Below are 19,342 nucleotides of genomic sequence, written 5' to 3'. Positions count from 1 at the left end.
CGTTTTAAAAATAAGAATAAAATTTTATTTAAAATTTTTCATGATTTAAGTTTTATTTTTTTTCAAACAATCTAATTATATCTCATACTTAATTTTAAGTATTATATCAAATAAGTTTTATCACTTAAGTTCAATACCTAATATTTTTGTGCTTAGTTTTTCAACTTATCAAAAGGATTACTATCTTTGAATTTGATATTTGTCCTTATCAAAAAATATTCAGAGGTATACTTATCAAAAAAATATCCACTTACACCCTTTCTTAACTTTTTATCAAAATATCCAATCGATTTAAAAAAATATTATATTTATACTTATCAATCTAAAATAATCTATATTAATATATATTTAACAATTGAAATTTTTTATGTAAAATAAATAATTATTTTTTTAAAAATTTATGTCAACATCTATAAATAGAGCATGAAATATGATGGTTAAATTCTTAAAATATCAATTGTACAAAAAAATTATAAAAATATATATATAAAAAAAACAATTTAATTTTACACCGATTAAGTGAATCTCTCCAATTTAAATTTTGCTTATGAAGATAAAAACTCGGGAATAGATAAAATACTAAAAATACTAATCATATAATATATATATCACATATAGCAGATTGAACAAAATCAAATACTACAAACTATAATACTGGCATATAAATACAGATGCTTCACAGTGTATACCTCTGAATATTTCTTGCATCACAAGATTCAGAAGCATTTGCTATTTTCTTTGGGTTTTTTAAAGGCTCAAACATTACTGACCAAGGAACTACAGCTGATGACTTCAGTGGAAATCAAGTTGGTAAGGTCAAAAGAACTGACCATTAAGTAAAACATCAACATTTTACCTTCACCAGTCATGATGCATCCGTAACTTTGCTCACAATAGCTACTGCAAGCTTTACAATGCTTGATTCCGGGGATTGCCGAAGCCGTCCTATCACCGGGAACAACTCCGATGAACGAAGGAACTGTCGGCAATTTGGATATGCGCACATCTTTCCCAGTGAGAAAAGAGCTATCTTTAATGGTGACTCATTAACTGCATCCTTTTTGCTTGGATTTAAAGCAACTGCTGAACAATCAGCTACCAATTTTAGTAATGCCTGTCAAAAAAAACAAAGCAGGAGTCAATGTTCGTGTACTCTTGACCAATATGATGGATTTGATGGAAAGAAATAACCTAAATGTGTTCTGGAGCCAGGCTTATATTTATGGTATTAGTATATTTTATATTTATTTAAATTTGACCTGATCTAAAATATAAATCTTTAAATTTGACCTAAGCCCACCCATATTTATATATGATTAACTCGTCTCCATTTTAAGCCAACTCATTTTTTTATATATTTTTAAAAAATACGTTATTGTTTAATTTAAGATTTAATCATTTTTTTCTTCTATTAAAAATGTAAACATAAACAAGTTAACATATTATTTAATTGATTATATATTATTATAAACTTAATTTTATGATATAAATTACATATATATAAAATTGAATAATATATTAAAAATTATCAAACAGTCCAAGGTGGATTCAAACTTAATATTTTTATCCAAGCTTTCCTAATTTTGAATGAGCTTTAGAGCTTCCACAAGTAACCTAGCCCTTAAACAAATCTAGAATAACTAAGCAAATAAGTCTACTTCTTGGTGCTTAAAGAGCTTACTAGAGACCATATAAAAGTTCTGTACTTCTTCTCTACCTTGTTAGATTTATTGTTGTCAAATATTCACGAATAAGCGAGACTAGAGATCAAGGCATCATACCTGTATGGCCCCCTTGGAGATGATTTCTTCGCAGAGCTTGTTAGAGTTGCGCACAAGATTACTCAGTGCACCTGCAGCATTTGCTTTAGTCTTGTCTTCTTCTGCTGAAACCAGCAGCTTTGCTAGTTGAGGTATTGATCTCCTCAATTCTTCGTACAACATATCATTATGGTAGGCAGCATTTCCAATCTGCGAAAACAATTAATAGTCGGCTTTAAGTTATATGCGTATATACCATAGCCACAAGCTTATAACATGCTGCTGTTAAATTTCATAATGGTTAAGAACATATCGTACTGCAAAACATGCAAATTTCCTTGTCCGTCTGTCTGGATCAGCACATCGATCAATAAGGAGCCCAATGATGTGATGTCTTGCCTACATAAATGAATTGGTTAGTTAAGAATCAGACAACTAAAAGCCTGCAATATAATTTTTCATTCGATGACCAATAATAATGAAATAATCACAATATCTCCAACAATTCCCAAATTCCTACGTAATGAATTTTAAAATGCTAACAAACATTATAGAATAATCGTTCTTACAGTTTACCACGGCCACAAAGCTATGTGTTGTCTGGTACTTACCAGTGACTCATAGAAGTATGCACTATGCCGACACATGTTGCCTAGAGCATTGCATGCTTTGGCTCGAACATTGGGATCTTCATGAGAGAGAAAGTCCCGTAAAGTGTCTAAAATCAAAGCCCCATTGATGAATTCATAGAAACCCTGCATAACCACATTATCCAAAATTTTAGTCAGAGCACAAGCTTCTGTTACACATTCATGATTCATCTCCCTTTAAAGAGTATATAAATACCAGCAAATTTACATTTATGTTTCTTTTTAAGTGAACTTCAGAGTATATAACCTGGTTCATGGAAGACAATCATTTGTATATCCTAGAAGTTCATATGAATCAAACAAAAATATGGTACAAATGGGGAAGGGGTCAATTAAATTATTTCAGGAATTGATGGATCACATTAAGGAGTTGAAAGAGTAACAACTCAACCACACCGACAAATGGCTCAATTGTCGGAAAAAATTAAAATATCACCTTCATAAAACTGCTCGAATAGGAAGAAAGTTTTCATGTTAAGTTGCTAGAAGAGCCAATCATTCAAATTTGGGAAAATGTGTCCCTCAGCATTCTGCTCTAGAAAGCTAAATTTAACCATGGAAAGGACCTAAGAGTCAGAATTTGTATCTAATGATGCAGCGGGAATTGTTTAATAAAAACATAACCTGACCTTATCCATACGAGCTAAATCAGAAACAATCATCAAAGTGTCAAGTGTGGCATCTCTTGGACTTGAATCAAGCAACCTTCTCATTCTATTTGGATCCAACAACCCTTTCCCTACAAGTTGGACTGCAAGTGGTCGATGTCCTACCATTTTGGCAAGAAAGGCAACAGTTCTTCCGAGATCCTTTGACTCTAATTGATCCAAACAACGAAGAACTATGCCAGGCACTCCCACCTGAGAAGTTCAGAAGATACTAAATGAGGAAAGTACAGGGTCTCAATAACTTGAGGCCATATTAGTACTGTAAACATCATTCACATCAAACTAAGACTGGGAAAGCAGAAAATCTCCTCAAACATGTGCTTTTCAATGACCATTTATTCTGGGCTGAGGGGACAAAGCCATTAAAGAAAAAAGAAATTATCTCTAGAAAATAACTGAGTCACTTATTTAAAGCGTGTACAGTCTTGTGCATTGAAGGGCCACGTACAAGTTATAAGCTGCATCAATTAGCCAAGCACCATTCAACTAGGGAGAAAAAAGCTTATTGAATGGCACATTTGCTCATGATAACCCCACAAGAAAGCAGGCAGGGCAGCAGCCATCCTACTCCAACCTATGTCCTATAAAGAAATAAATAAACAGGATCTAACCTCCACGAGGATTTTAATATATTTCCCCATATCTTCCACAATTGCTTTCACCATCTCCTTATCTTCCTTGCATACTCTCTCAGCGGCTGAACCCATGTTGAGAATGAACCCACTATTTACTGAAGCAGTAGCAGCTGGCAAACCAGGAGCATTTTGTACAGCAACAAAAGGAAACACTAAGAAATCAATTACTGTATTTATTGTATCTCTGATTCCATCTTTCCCTCCACCGGGCCCAACCCAGGACCTGACAAGCTTGAGATGAACATCAGATATCAAACTACATACGAGCTTCATGTTCTCACTGCTGAGCAAGGTTTGCCGAAAGGTTAGTACTCCACCTGAAAGGCAGAAACATATCGATGAAACTGCCCATACAACTCCTATAGGGGATAGGCCAACTCCATCATTTGGGATATCAACTTCTTGACGTGAAGCGATTGAATGGTTGCTGGCCAAAAAATTAATAAGAAGTAACGGGATACCACTTGCAATCAACTGCTGTACAGCCAATGGTCCTCCCCATTTCAGTTTGGCTTCTAACAAGCCTACACATCCATCCCTAAAACCATGCCAATATGAGAGAACAGCTTTGGTGTTCTTAGGGCCAACATCATTTTCACAGTCTGAGGAAATTTTAAGGTGATCACAAAGTGTGCTAGTTGGAGGAATCAAGGGCACTGCAATTTCAGATATGGCAGACTCAACAGACAGTCCACCTTCAAGTGATAGAATGGAAGCAAAAGCCAGCATAGCTGATGCAGAATGAGGTTGTAATGAGGTTATAGTTGTATCTTTAGAAGAAACGTGCTGAGCAAGTATAGTAAGTCGAGAGAGCTGCTTCTTTGGGGAGGTTGTAAGCATAAATATTGCAGAATTTCTTCCAGTAGATTTTAAACACTGAGCAATTGTAGCAAGGAGAAGACATGTATGCAGAGTCAAGGCAGGAGGATTGCTTATTTTACACTTCATATCTGATTGTGCATCTTTGTTCAACGATGAACATAAAGATAATATAGAGAATAGCTCTGAAACAATGGTACCGTCGGCTCCACCGCTAACAATAGTAGTAACAGGTAGGGAATTGGGAAGGCCACAAAGAACAGTTGGAATAATGCCATTGTGTAGGCAACATCTTGACAAAATCTGAAAAAGCTAAGAAAGAAATATATTAATATATTATGCTACACTGGTTAAACAATATAAAATAAATGTTAAGCATTCAGCTGCTCCTCAGTACAGAAGCATTTTCAGTTAGAGGAAGAAGTACATGAATAGCAGCAGATAATGCTGGCTCTACACGTTGATGAAGGCAATTGACTATAGCAAACTGCACAGATTTTGATCTGACAAAAGCCCTAGTTACTGCATCAACGACTTTCGCTGCTTCTGTTCCAGCCAGCCAACCACGGGCATGATCTCTGATGTCAAGTCGAGCCAAAGAGTGACTCCGCAAAGCATCCAAGGGAAACAAACTGGGATTTTCCTTCACGAAAAAGATTTCATGAGCATCCATCAATGACCAGATAGCCCTACATGCTTCACAAGCAGCAAGCAGCATATTTGTGGATCCAGAACTGAGACTTGCACCTGAAGTTGCTAAACATAAACATAGATGGTCCACTAAACGGGACGTAACAGCATGGTCCAAAATCTGTTTCAATGATTCATTAATCACAGAGGGAGAGGCGATTCCCTTAGGAGCCTGAGTCGAAGAACATGCACGAAGACCCTGAGACACTCTAACTAATATAGTTGTGATGCACGCACAAGACTCGGAGAAAACTCTCCCAGAGGCATCTTCAATGTGGCTTACAACCTATATTCATAAAATGAGGGAGCTTACAAAGGTGTCTGAAATGTTGGAAGAGACCAATATAAACCATAGAAAACTATACCTGTGAGAAAATTTCAACTATGACAACCCAGTGTTTGAAATAGGAAGTGGCAGCATCACTTCCATTATTTTCTGCCAACAGGATTTTAGTAACAGAAAAACTCTGCAGCAGCAACCAGAAATGTTTCAGCCAGATATAACAACAGAAAAGTGTATTTGACTTTGTAAACAATTTTGTGATCAATGTTTAGATATCTCTTAAATAACTTTTTATGATATAGTCATTTGTTTTAAGAAAAACATAAAGAAAATTCCTTTCACTTGACAGAAAAGAAAACAAAAAAATATGGCTGCGTTTAGAAGGAAAAGAAAACACAGGAAGCGTCATGATTATAGTTTACAAAGAAAATGAACAGCCATTTTCAAAATCAAAGCATGAAGATGTCCCATTTTATGCATGAAACACAAGCCTACATCAGTATGGTACATGAAAGGTAGTGGAAATAGGGAATAGAAATTTCTAGATAGAATTAGTCATATACCTTTGCTACTAACTCATTAACGTCAGATGATTTCAAACCAACTAAAATGGCAGTGAAATTAAGAAGTTCACACATTATTTCATCCAGTATTCCGCCAGACTGGAGAGCACCAGCTGCAACTAAATTAGAAAGAATTCTCAAAGACTGACTTGAATGGAGAATATCTTGATCCCTGTAAAAGCCAGTATAAAATGAGAACCGGCTTTAACAAATAATCAATGGACATATGGTATTCAGTTCAAGGAAATGTACATTGAGTGGAATGACAAAAACAAAAAGACCAAATGGGAGAACAACACTGTAGCCAACATTTCTTCCTAGGATCAAGTGTTTATCTACCCAATTTGGTAAGGATTACAATAAGCAATCAGAAATTGGGGGAAACGAGAATTTGAAAGATACGTTTAACCTTAATGCTTGGAAATACTAAGTATTTCTTTTACCAAGTAGAATTATTTTCACTTTCTTTGTTATGCTGATTGCTAATGTTTCACTAAGAAATTATCACCCATTTTCCCCCCTTTCCAGGTTCAGTTTTTCTGCTTAGCATGTATACATAAAGATAAGGTTTAGTATCCAGATCATGGCAGAGACCATTGCAAAGAAAAGAAAAGAACACCCAGCACCCATCAAATGAAAGAAACTAGTTCCTAAAATGTTTCCTACTAAAGGTCTTGAAAACAACCAATATATGAATCTAAATTAAATTAATCATAGAACACCCACAAAATGAGAGTAACTTTTTAGATTTATCATAAACCCTTAGCGATTTCGCATTCATATTAAGCCAAAATATTGTCTTGCAATGGAAATTGATCATAATCTTGACACGCAACCTAAAACTAAATTGCCAACTGACTTTGAGTATGGTTTGCTCCGTACAAGAAACAGAAAATAGAGAGGAAAAAAAGGAAAGCCATGATTACTTAGCTACTAATACAAACAACAGGGAATCAAGTTAAATACAAATTGCTAAATGAAGATAATCCATAAACTCAAGGTTACGAATTACCTGCAAGCATTTTGTGATCCTTCTGACCATTTTTTTATTGGAAGCAAAATAAGTGCTAAGGCTTCATTATCCTGACCAATAATTTGTGCCCCATTAACTGTGCGAGAGTTGTTTTCTAATCTGTCTAATGCCAAGTTACCTGGAGAGATATATAACTCATAATATGCCAGAACAATGATGCTACAATTGCTAAAGAGATAATATGCTAAAGAACACTAAAAGTGGAGTCAAGAAGAGTGGATAGTAGGTTAAGATGCTACAATTTCCTGAGTGAAACAAGGGCAAATTTCTCTATAAAGCATCTGTTACTTCTTTGTAAAGGCTTTGAACCATATTGAAAAGGTTTGTTGTTTACAGCTATCATTACAATATGTAACCCACTTAACAAAAGGAAGCTTACGTTTACATGAAAAAAAATGACAACATGCAGAAGAACAACAAACAAAACAGCAAACGGAGCGTCAGAGAAAAATGGTCACCAAGTTATTTCTTTCAAGTTGTCAAAATATCACAAATTGAAGCTAGATGTACCAAGGGCTAAATGTAATTGAAACTTAATATGCCAGAACAATGAGATGTATAGAGCAAAATCAATAGCCAAAGAGATACTAAGCTGAAGGATACTAACACTAGAGACAATAAGATTGGCTATAACAACAGTAGGTTAAGACTACTATTTTCTGAGTGAAACAAGAACTTCATCATAAAGGCTTTAACCCCATATTAAAAAGGTTTCTTGTTTACAGCTTCCACTAGAATATCTAACCTATTTAACTAAAAGAAACCGATATTTACATGAAAAAATAACAACATAGAGAAGAACAATAACAAAAAAAAAAAGCACCAGAGAAAAATTATCACTAATTTATTTCTTTCATGTTGTCAAATATCACAAGTTAAAGCTAGATGTACCAGTTTTTAAAAGTGGCTAAAACTTAACAATTGAAAACCTTGCAAAATGAAGGAAAAAAGAAACAAAATTTGATCGCCTTAAAACAATATATAAATAGTACAGAGCCAGATTCAAACTACTTTAGGAAATTCAATGAATTTCAAAAACGGGTCTACCTGGTTTCCAAATTATGTCAAACAAAGCTAACAATACACAAGTAACCCAAAAACATAGGCAAATTCTGTGAATTTTGCAAAAAGAAAAAATGATAAGCTCAAAGATATATAAACAAATATTACACAGGGAGACATGGCTTAAACTTACTTTATGAATTTCATTTCCAAAATTATAGACAGTGAGAAAGTTAATTTGCATGTTCCACTAACCAATGCACCATGGAGAGGAGTGGCTTGAACTTAAGGTTAGATTTTGTAATTTGTTATATATTATGGTTTAATATTTTTTTTATCGAAGATTTAAGATTTTACTATATTGTCTATATATTATTTAACTAGCTTTTTTGCATATTGTCCAATTATTAGGGAATTATGGTTATTTTTGGTGATTTCCATCTATATTGGATTTAGGTTTTAGCTTTATGTAGCTCTTTTACCTTGGTTTCTAGTATATTTTAGAAGATCAATTCTTGAAATCTTGGCATATTGTCTTGAGATTCTTCCCTACTGACCCTCCCTGATCTTTCTTCCTGGTTCTCCCATTTCTCCACAACCCACCCAAACTTTTCTGATTCTTGTGAACTTCTTTTACTATCCCTTATTTTGATTCACTAATGCACTATAGGAACTGAAACATCATAACATTGTCTACCTGTCTGTTTAACATCATTGGGATTTGAAAATCCAGGAAACTCGTCATGCAGTGCAGAATTTCCCTGGACTGTATTAGGACTATATTTTTTAGCATCACTCTGAGGGCTTGGAACATTACAAGGCTCTGAAGCAGCAGGAGAATTTTCTTTACCTGCGACATAGTAGTTAATGATGGTTAAAAAAGGTAGAACCAATATACCACAAATAAGAATTGAATGCAATGCTGTCAAAAGGGATGATATACCATTTGGTGTCTGGATACAGTTTTCCTCACTCCTCAATGCAAAATCAGATTGCCTGGCTGTAGCAGTTGTAGCGCGCACCTCCTAGAATGTTTCACTAAAATTAAACTTCAATGTTCTTTGAATTTAAAAAAGAAAAAAACGAACAAGTTTCTCTTATATACAAGATAAAAACACAATTGGCCTTGCAAGCAGCATGCACTCTTGCTGCTTTAGAGTAACTAAACAAAGAGTCTAATTTGTTTAACAAAAGGAAAAAAAAATTTGCAGACATCAGATGCATTACCCTGGCCTCTACTTCATCCAATGTTTCTTTAACAAATGGATGTTCAAGAAGTGCGGGCCATGTCAACCGATTTTGAGGTACCTGTTTCAAATTATATTAAAAACAAAATCAAGATTTCACTTTGAAAGCAAAGTTAACGCCAAGAAACATATAAATTTTTCATCAAAAAGAAAACCTTGTTAAGCAATCCCTTCAGAAAGCTTTTGAAACTTGCACTCATTTCGTCTGGGTATTTGACTGGATCCTGAAATATTGCAGGTAAATTAGTGTTTCCTTGGCATACCACATTTTAAAGTTTGGTAAGACAGAATCATACTTTACAAAAAATATTTTCAGTAACTGTGCCTTAATAATGTTCTGAATGAGGATTTGAAAAAAAAAAGGACTTATCATATTATGTACCTTAACTATGTGCCGGATGAGTGCGTATACTGAATTCGTATAAAAGGGAGGTTGCCCAACGAATAATTCATACCTGCCAAATTTACAGTTGGGTTCAATTCAATGTAAACAACAGATAGCGGACATGATGGCAAAATCTGATTCATCTAGCAAAAAACCAATTAAAAGATCACCACTATAAAATTAGAAGGAAAAAAGAAGCGCATACAATATGACTCCAAGAGACCACAGGTCAACAGTGTGGTTGTAGGGCTGTTCTCGCACAAGCTCTGGGGCCATGTACAATGGGGTGCCTGAAAACCATTTGTAAAAGCATTACTGAGAAAGCATAAATAAAGGAAATCCACAGAATACTCTCTAAATTGGTTGAGTAGGAAGAAAGTTAAAAGGGCATGTAGATAATAATATCAGGCAAACCTTTTATGGATCGTAAAACAACAGTATTAGTGGACATTGCACGTGCAAACCCAAAATCACAAAGCTGCAATAATTGAAAGACTGCATAAGTTACAAAGAAAAGAACGAAGAAAACTTAAAGTAGGCCTAATCCTAGAGTGCAACAAGAATATGAAAGGCATACAATTTGCCTGATGGTTAAAAATTATATCAACTCCAAACTCAAAAAATCAGAATATGACTACTCTTCAAAGACGAATTGTTAAATCACAACAGAGCACTTGCATATCAACTAACCAACCAACCTTAACAACAGAGCCAGCACCAATGAGAATGTTTTGTGGCTTCATGTCACGATGGATGATCCGGTTGGAATGCAAGTAGTGCAATGCCCTCACCTACATGATAACATCCAAAAAGGAAAATCTCATGTTCAGCAAACCAATGAGCTTGAAGCCAAAAATCAAACAACTCCATTTGATCTTAACATTTTTAAGTTGAAAGTACCAATTGCTTTGCAATTGCTTGAACTTGCTCCTCAGGAAGGCACTTATCATCCTCTAGAATCTGAAATAGATCACCCTACATACCAAGAAATTCCACATTACTATTTGTCCAAATCAATAAGTTATGGCTGTCATATATAGAAAGGAGATCATTACTTGCGCAAATTCAGTAACAACACAGAATTCTTGTTGGCTCTCGAATGAATCAATCATTTCAATGATATTTTCATGCTTCAACTTTCGCAGAATCTGCAATGCGTAAGAGGCTAAATCACAAATTACAAGAACAAAAAAAAAACAAAGAAGCAGATCAAACAGCAAAAGCATTGATAAATCTTACTAGAAAAAGCATTAGGGAATACCTCAATTTCCTGTCTTAAATTATGAATGTCCTTCTCAGTTTTTCCATGCTTCATTATAAACTTCATTGCTACAGTCTGATAGTGAAAAATATGCAACAAAATTACAAACAAAAAAAAGATAAAAAAAATTAATAAAAAGTAAAGAGAAAATTTAAAAATTACCTGGCCAGTGTATTTTCGCCTTCCTTTATACACTTTACCAAAAGAGCCTTCACCTACTAGCTCTATCACATGGTATTCTTCAATTCCCATCCTTTTAATTCCACGATTTTTACTTATCTGTTGTTTCTATTCAATCTAAACAACAACGAAAAAAAATAAGTAATTAAAATCGAAAAATCTACTTGGAATTAGAATTATTTTCGAATTTCAAGATGAACAGACAACATAAACCCTAAATCTACTAAAAAGTTTCAAAATGTAGCACTGTTTGAGAGCTGAGAAAGGGAAAGAAAAATTCAAAACGGCTTCTTTTTGTTTTTCTTGCATTCAATCGGCGATCAAAAGTTGCAACGGAGAGAACAAAAAAAATTAGTAAAATGAAATAAGGAAAAGCAAATGGTGAAAGAGAGAGGGGGAAACTACTTCAGTTTGAATCAGCGAACAAAGCAAATCTGGAGAAAGTTTGAGAGTTTTTTTTTTTTCTTTTCTTTTTTGAGAGAGAGAGAGAGGGAGAAATTTTTGAAAAAACAACAGGTGAACAAGAGAAAAAAGATTCCCGCTGCTAACTTTTCAAATACAATTATTTATTTATTTATTTATTATCATTTGAATTTTTAAGGCTTCATTTGGAATTTAATAATTCTACTAAAAATAAATCAATCAATCAAAATTATAAAAGAAAATCAATATATAATTTAATTTTAAAAATAAAAAATCATCCCCTTTGGAATAAGGTTTAATACATATTTTGGTCCTATATTATATACAACTTTTTAGTTTAGTACTTCAAGATTTTCTTTTTGTTACTTTGGGCCATATACTTTTATTTTGTCTATTTAGTTTTATCTAACATTTCTATTTTTTAAAAATTGATTCAACCGATTAATCCTTAGTTCGATTGGTATTGGCATTGTTGCTAGTGCAAGAAAACGTGATTTTGAGCACTCTGAAGCACGTTTATCCTTCTAATTAAAAGTTGGAAGAAATTATAAGTAGTTCTAAATTTTTAATAAAAAATATCTCAAACCATATGTAAAAAAAAAAACAGACATACATAAAAAGCGCAAAAAAAACTTAAAAAACTTTAAAATATAAAAAAATTCTTAAAAACCTTGAAGTTCTAAAAAATTCCAAATTTCAAAATAAAAATAAAAATGGTATTTTAAAATTATTATTTTCTTGAAAATAGAAAAAAAAAGCATATAAAATTATTAAAAAATCATGTTTAGAATGAACTTAGATATATATATGTGCATCCAAATTCATCTAGTCAAAAATTAAAAATATAAATAAATTGATAATTTATATTGAAATTATAAAATATATATAATTATAAAAAAATCACGTCCAGAATTATTATAAATAAACAAATACAAAATAACCTAAATGTTTATTTGCCCAAATTCATTTTGGACATACATTTTGTAACGATTCGAAAGTCAGTGGTGCTGAAAAGTGTAGTTTCGAGACCCCATTTTCGTAAACTGGACTCGTAAATTTTTTTTTTTATGAATTATATGTGGATTGTCACGGTAGTGGCCACATCAATATCGTTAATATTTTAAACTGTTCAGACAATTTTTCGTCCAAAAATAAACAATTTAACTAAAAATTAAAGGTTGAGGCCTAAAATGATTCAAAAAAAAAGGGCTAAAATGATCATTGTACCATCATTAAGAATTCAACAGTTTGCACTTTTTTTCAAGGGTTGCTTTGATTTTTTTAAAATTTTTTATTAAGTGTCTTTGTGTCTCTTAGGCCTTAATTTAATAAATAAATGTTATAGAATTATTTTTATATATATTTTTAATAATTTTAAATTTTAATAAATTTATTTAAATTTTAAATTAATTAAAAACTATATAATTTATGAATATGTTTCAGTAAATGTGGATTTGGGTATATTTTGATTTTTTTTAACATTAATCTTATTATAGGTTCTTATCATAAAGTATTTTTTTTATACAATACTTAAATAATCCCTCACCAACTCTTAAATAGGAGGATAATACGCTTCAACTCACTTGGACACACGTCCTCTAGCATGTCAATCTAGCTAAAACAAATTGAATCGTGGACGTAATTGAAAATCAAACTAAAAAAAGTACACCCTAAAAGTAGGATTATTTCACAAAGATAAAATGCTCTATAATTTCTTAGAAAACATATAAAAACCCAACTCAAAATGAAAAAATTGTTCGATAATGAAATTATTCAATTATTCTCTCACAAGGCATGAATTAGTAGAACATATAAAAGTTACAACTTGGAGAGAATAGGGCGTTGGGTTTGTAAAATCAGCTGCTTCCTCAGGATTTTGCCAGCTGCTGACTTTGGGATTACATCTATAAATTCCACTCTCCTCACTTTCTTGTAAGGAGCCACCTGCCACAATTTTTATTAAAATTGATGGACTGAATTGAAATGTTCAAAAACTTAGATATTCTAAAGTAAGTACGAACCTGGGCAGCTACAAATTGAATGACTTGTTCATGAGTGAGCTCAGAATCAACTGCTTTTACCACATACGCCATTGGTATCTGCCCTGACTCTTCATCTTCAACCCTGCAAAATCAAACACATTTGTCAAACAATACTACACATTACGTACCTATGCAACTACACCTCCATAGGAATAGGCACCCACGGTATAACTGCTGCATCCAGGATGTTGGGGTGGCTTAAAAGCAGTGCCTCCAGTTCTGCTGGTGCAACCTGCAACAATCGATATCAATGGTAACTTTGTTGTACTTGAAAATTACCGGATATATAGCAAAAGGCATTAATGTTACCTGATACCCATTGTGCTTGATAAGCTCCTTTACCCTATCAACAATGTAAAGCAACCCATCCTCATCAAAATAACCAAGATCCCCAGTTTTAAGCCACCCATCTTTGTCTAAAGTTGCAGCCGTTGCTTCCTCATTTCCTAAGTACCCTTTCATGATTGTAGGCCCTTTTAACCATAGCTCTCCTTCTTTGTAGGGTGGCAAAGCCAAGCCTGTTTCCATATCCACCACCTTCGCACTAAAAGTTGGCAGCAGCGACCCACATGACCCTGGATGAGCTTTCGCCATTTCGTCCGACACGAACACCGTCGCAGCACCGCAGCTCTCGGTTAGCCCGTATCCTTGCCTCAGCTCCACCCATGGAAACTGAGCCCTGAATGCTTCAATCAATTCCTTGCTTAACGGTGCAGCTCCTGACCCAATCCTTCTCACGCTTGACAAGCTATCATTGCTTTTGCAGTTTTTCACTAAACCAAGCACCACCGGGGGTACGGCCGCGATGTTATTAACTTTATGAACCTGAATTGCCTTCAACATTTCCTGGAAATCAAATCTTTGCATCAACACCGTCGTGATACCGCAACAAGATAGCCCGTACCCGAAAAATACGAGGCCGTATATGTGAAAAAAGGGTATGAACCCCAAAAACACATCGTTTACAGACGAAGTTTCTTCTGCATACCATCTTACAAGTCTTGCCGTTGTTATTAAATTTGAATGCGTTAATATAACGCCCTTGCTTGTTCCGGTAGTACCCGAAGAGTATAATACCGCCGCCGTATCCGACTGTTTAATCTTAATTTCATGTACTTCATGTGTATCCCCGCATTCGATTAATTCTTCTATAGATAACGAATTACCCTCTTTTGATTGCCGAGATGTGACCACTGTAGGAACCTGAATTCGTTCGAATTTATGTAACTCCTCCGGGGCTGAGATAACGAGCTTAGCACCGGAGTCGAGCACTTGTTTAGCTATCTCCGAAGACGTATTGATTGGATTGGCAGTTGAGAGGATTGCACCAATTGAGAATACTGCAAGACATATCGTTGGGTACAAGAGTGAGTTAGGGGACAAAAGGAACACGACATCGCCTTTGCGGACTCCGAGGTGATAAAGACCGCCGGCAAGCGATCTGATTGACCGATGAAGTTGAGCGTACGTGAGGTGCTGATTTGTGGCTGAATCAATGAGTGCAAGTTTTGATTCAGCAACATGAGGATGAGGAAACTGAGATAGCACAAAGGAAGCGATCCCAAGGTCAGGATCAGTGGGAACTTTGAGATGGTCGGTAAGTTGAAATACCGAACTATAAATTCCGGTACGCAAATCGAAGCCACTTCGGTTGACCGGAGGCCGAGCATCGCCGGATTGTTCCTTGAGGGGGACGGCCCTGGACACTTGAACTGACATAGTTTTTTTATTCGGTAAGCTAAAGTAAAAGGAGTAGGATAAGCTTGGTCTAGTTAATTTGGTTTTAAGCAGGTCTACTCCCTACCGTCCAATACTGGCCGTCGACAAGTCCGAGGTTAATTATATATCTTTCCTTATTGGATACATCTGAATTAAAGGAAAAATATAGTATATTCGAATCTCCTTCATATTTTCAATTATCAAATTATTATTATATGATTTTACTTAAATCAAAATATAAGTAAAATCAGATTATAAAAATATTTACTTCTATTTGTTTCAAATTACATTTTAATTATTTATGTTTAAAATATTACGTTTTAGTCACTTATGTTATCGTTTTGTTACGAAGTGGTCACTTTATTGTTAAACTCCGTTACCTCCCTAACGACAGTCCTTCGTGGCAGTCGAAATGGGTTTTAAATGCCAGCTTAGATGTCCTTTTGTTGGGATGATAATAGAATTTTAATTAAATAAATTTAATTTGGACTGTCATGTAGGACATCCAAGTTGGCATTTAAAACTCATTTGGACTGCCACGTAGGGTCACCGTTAGGGAGGTAACGGAGCTTAATGGTAGAATAACCACTTCTTAACAAAACGACAACGTAAGTGGCTAAAAAGTAACATTTCAAACATAAGTAACTAAAATGTATTCTGAAGCAAATAAAAGTGACTATTTTTGTAGTTTACCCACCCCATTATGCAATTTTGATTGGGAATATAAACATTTAAGTTTTTTAGTTTGACTTCGATTGAGTTTTAGTTTAATTAGTTTAGGCATTGTTGTCAAGTAGGAGAACATGGGTTCGAGTGCGCTGAAGCGCATTATCCTCCTATTTATGAGTTGACGAGGGACTATGGGCAGTTCTAAGTAGGGATGTTCAAATTTCAGTTAAAACCGAATTAACCAATCGAATCGATCTAATTCAGTTGGATGTTGGTTAATGATTTTTTGAAAGTTCGGTTATCGATTAATTCGGTATGAAATCAGGTAATTAACCAAATTTAATAATCACTAATACAAGTTATATGTAGTTTTAATTCGGTTAATTTGAATAATTCGGTCAAATGAACATTATCAATTTATTTATTTTGATATGCTTTATACTTGTTTTAACAAAATATATATATAAATTTCGATTAATTCGATCGAATTAAATCGTCTAATTTGGTAAAATGATGACCGAGAGGTAAAATTGAGTCAATTAGAACTTTAAGCCTTTTAGATCTCTAATCCAAAGTCTAATCAGCAACATGGAAGTCAACCAATTGCTTTTTTCTATTGGATTATTAATTACTTAATTTTGACTATTTTACAATTTAGTCATTCTTAGTGTTAAATAGTCGATTAGTGTAATTTACCATTGATTATGAATTGACGTAATATAGTGTTTAGCTAGTAGTTAGCTAGATTTCTTATTTGCACGCTTATCGCTTAGGAATCACTTTATCCCCGAATTCTCTTGGGTTCAATCATTGGAATACTTAAGTGTTGAATTGTAACATTATAAATATTACAACTGATCTGTCACACTTGCAATACACCGTTAGATTATTGTTTGTATTTGTGTTGATTCGTAGCCCCAGTGCACGTACACCAAGACACGGTCAGGAAGATTATAATTGAGAATGTGGTTAATCGAAAAGGAGCTCTAAGCATTTTGAAAGATATTTGCGCGAAAAATGTGGAATGTGTAAGGGTTGTCGAAGTGAATATTTTTGTCATGAAAAATAAAAATAAAAATCGTTAAAATTATTTTAAACATTATAAAATATTTAAAATTAATTAAATAATGACATATCATCCACATAGCAATCCACGTGCATACCACATCAGCAAAGTCAATTTTTTTCATCTATTTGGGAGTAATTTGACAAAAAAATACGAGTTTAAGAACTAAAAAAGACGAAAAAAACAAATGAATTAAATCACTTTTTTTACAAAATTGGAAGACCAAAAACTCATTATACTACAATTGCATACAGAAGTACTTTCATATATGTGAGCGTGGTGTATATAAATGTGTTTGTACTTAAAAGCTTAAGTGGCCGGTCGTGGAAAGGGGACAAATAATGAGATATATATATTGGAAAGCATGATTTATATGTCTGGTAATAAGACATGGATGTCCCTTTCCAATGCACACTTTGATGACCTACTAGTATTAAATTTCTCATCTGCCGCCCATTCGAAAAGATTTGAATCAGCCCCTGCGTGCCATTTGCATACACAATCCCTTATATATTCCACAAATCTATTGTACTTATTCGCCACTCATTCTCACCCATATCTGTACATAAACTAATATATATACACATCTGTTTATGGGTTAAGTTATTTGTTCAGATCTGAAGGCTAATTCGAAATTTGAGAGAGATTGAGTTAAACTATTAGACTCAAAGAATGAGTCTAGACAAAAAAAATAGGTTCGTTTAAAATATAGGTCGGGCTCAAGCCCGGGCCGATGTAATTTAGAACATATTAAAAAAATAAACATGTATTAAATATATAAAACTACTCTAATATAAACATTAAAATAATGTTAAGATGACTATATAAATTTTTTTAATAAATAAAAAATATATAAAATTATTAAATATTAAAATAAAATATTTTAAAAAAATTAATATTGGCGGGCTTAAAATGGACTTGGATTAGTCTTTTACAAATATGAACGAGTTTGAGCGAAATTTCAAGTTCATATCATACTTAGAGCCAGCTCGACCCGACCCATAGACACCTCTACACACCCTTATATATAAATTAACATGTTAAATGATTTCCTTAAAATCTTTATATATACTAAGTTTTTAATAAATACATACACTCTTATATATAAATTAATATATGGAATCACTACCTTAAAATCTTTATATATATATTAATTTTTAATGTCATGTGTTATACACAATTTTATATGTTAACTAAATGAGGATTAGTGAAAATTAATTGAGAGAATAAAATAAGGTTTTAAAAATAATAAAAATAAAAAATTCGAAATAATACATAAAACTATTAAATAATGTACAAATTGAAATTATATAAGAAAGTAAATATAAAATATATTTACACTAAATTAATAATTACATTTAATAATAATGGGTGAATTAATTAAATTTATTTTAATTAATTAAATAAAAATATTTTGAGAATAGGAAACTAGTTATTGGGTTGGATAAATTATAAGGGATAGTTTAAAGACTAGATAACACATATAATTGTACTTAATACATAAATGAGCCTAATATACCCATTTGATACATGATGGACGACAACTCTAGAATTCCCAAAAGGGTGTGTCGCTAGTGACGACAAAAGGGTGGGGTGGGTCAAATTTTTGCTCGTCCAACTTCGATCTGATACTCTATCATCGTGCCTAGACTTGATCCTAATCTTAAAAAAATTGAACCTATTCTAAACCCAAAAATTAATTGTATACCCGACATCGATGCGACTTTACTCTAGTGACGAGGTAGAGTGGGCATTTTTATGTTGGGAACCGAAAGCCAAAAGTGGGTTACTAAGGATTAGGGGGACTAAAGTTGGGCGTGTTGGTGTATAGGATAGTGAAGGCTAAGGCTAGCAAAGGTTTGTTGGGGCAAATGAATAGCTTGATTAGCCACAAGCGGGTGCTTTTGTAGCAACCTATGTACACTAGCCGGTAACTAATACCTGCACTATTGACCCAAGCCATTCATTAATTGAAAACTTGGGCTTTGTTTAACTAATCATCATTGACCAATTCATGAAACATTCTAAAACGCTATGGATCTTACTTAAACTTATAATTTACGAGTTTGCTTAAGGGTGGGTTTGGATGAGTGATTAGGTGCGGTGCGTTTAACTTATTTTTAAATTTCTTATTTTGCTTTGAAAAATGTTTTAAATATACGTGCTTTAACATAAAATTAGTTATACTGTAATAATATTTTAATTTAACTCGATCAATTTAACTCGATTCGACTCGATTCAAAAGAA

The 19,342-nt window shown here is 33.5% G+C and overlaps 2 protein-coding genes across 2 annotated transcripts; both read right to left on the bottom strand.

Annotated features, from left to right (window-relative positions):
• Window positions 1–577: 577 nt before the first annotated feature.
• LOC107943661 (serine/threonine-protein kinase TIO) lies at window positions 578–11,724 on the bottom strand. Its single transcript, XM_041091590.1, has 23 exons — window positions 11,582–11,724; window positions 11,159–11,293; window positions 10,997–11,071; window positions 10,791–10,883; window positions 10,636–10,710; window positions 10,434–10,526; window positions 10,150–10,213; window positions 9,941–10,025; window positions 9,733–9,805; window positions 9,506–9,574; window positions 9,331–9,411; window positions 9,047–9,128; window positions 8,801–8,953; window positions 7,081–7,219; window positions 6,069–6,240; window positions 5,588–5,689; window positions 4,960–5,508; window positions 3,690–4,835; window positions 3,040–3,270; window positions 2,372–2,515; window positions 2,079–2,159; window positions 1,782–1,970; window positions 578–1,114 (listed from the first exon to the last, which is right to left on the bottom strand). Exons 2-23 carry the CDS (start codon window positions 11,246–11,248, stop codon window positions 866–868), a joined length of 4,035 nt encoding a protein of 1,344 aa, XP_040947524.1. The 5' UTR covers window positions 11,249–11,293; window positions 11,582–11,724; the 3' UTR covers window positions 578–865.
• A 1,528-nt stretch (window positions 11,725–13,252) lies between these two features.
• On the bottom strand, window positions 13,253–15,456 carry LOC107943659 (4-coumarate--CoA ligase-like 7). The gene is made up of 4 exons (XM_016877446.2): window positions 13,951–15,456; window positions 13,806–13,873; window positions 13,621–13,723; window positions 13,253–13,543 (listed from the first exon to the last, which is right to left on the bottom strand). Exons 1-4 carry the CDS (start codon window positions 15,358–15,360, stop codon window positions 13,418–13,420), a joined length of 1,707 nt encoding a protein of 568 aa, XP_016732935.1. The 5' UTR covers window positions 15,361–15,456; the 3' UTR covers window positions 13,253–13,417.
• Window positions 15,457–19,342: the final 3,886 nt, after the last annotated feature.

This window comes from Gossypium hirsutum, chromosome D04 (genome assembly GCF_007990345.1).
Source record: "Gossypium hirsutum isolate 1008001.06 chromosome D04, Gossypium_hirsutum_v2.1, whole genome shotgun sequence".
In the NCBI taxonomy this organism is placed as follows: Eukaryota; Viridiplantae; Streptophyta; class Magnoliopsida; order Malvales; family Malvaceae; genus Gossypium; species Gossypium hirsutum.
This window is presented reverse-complemented; position numbering and strand designations above follow the sequence as displayed.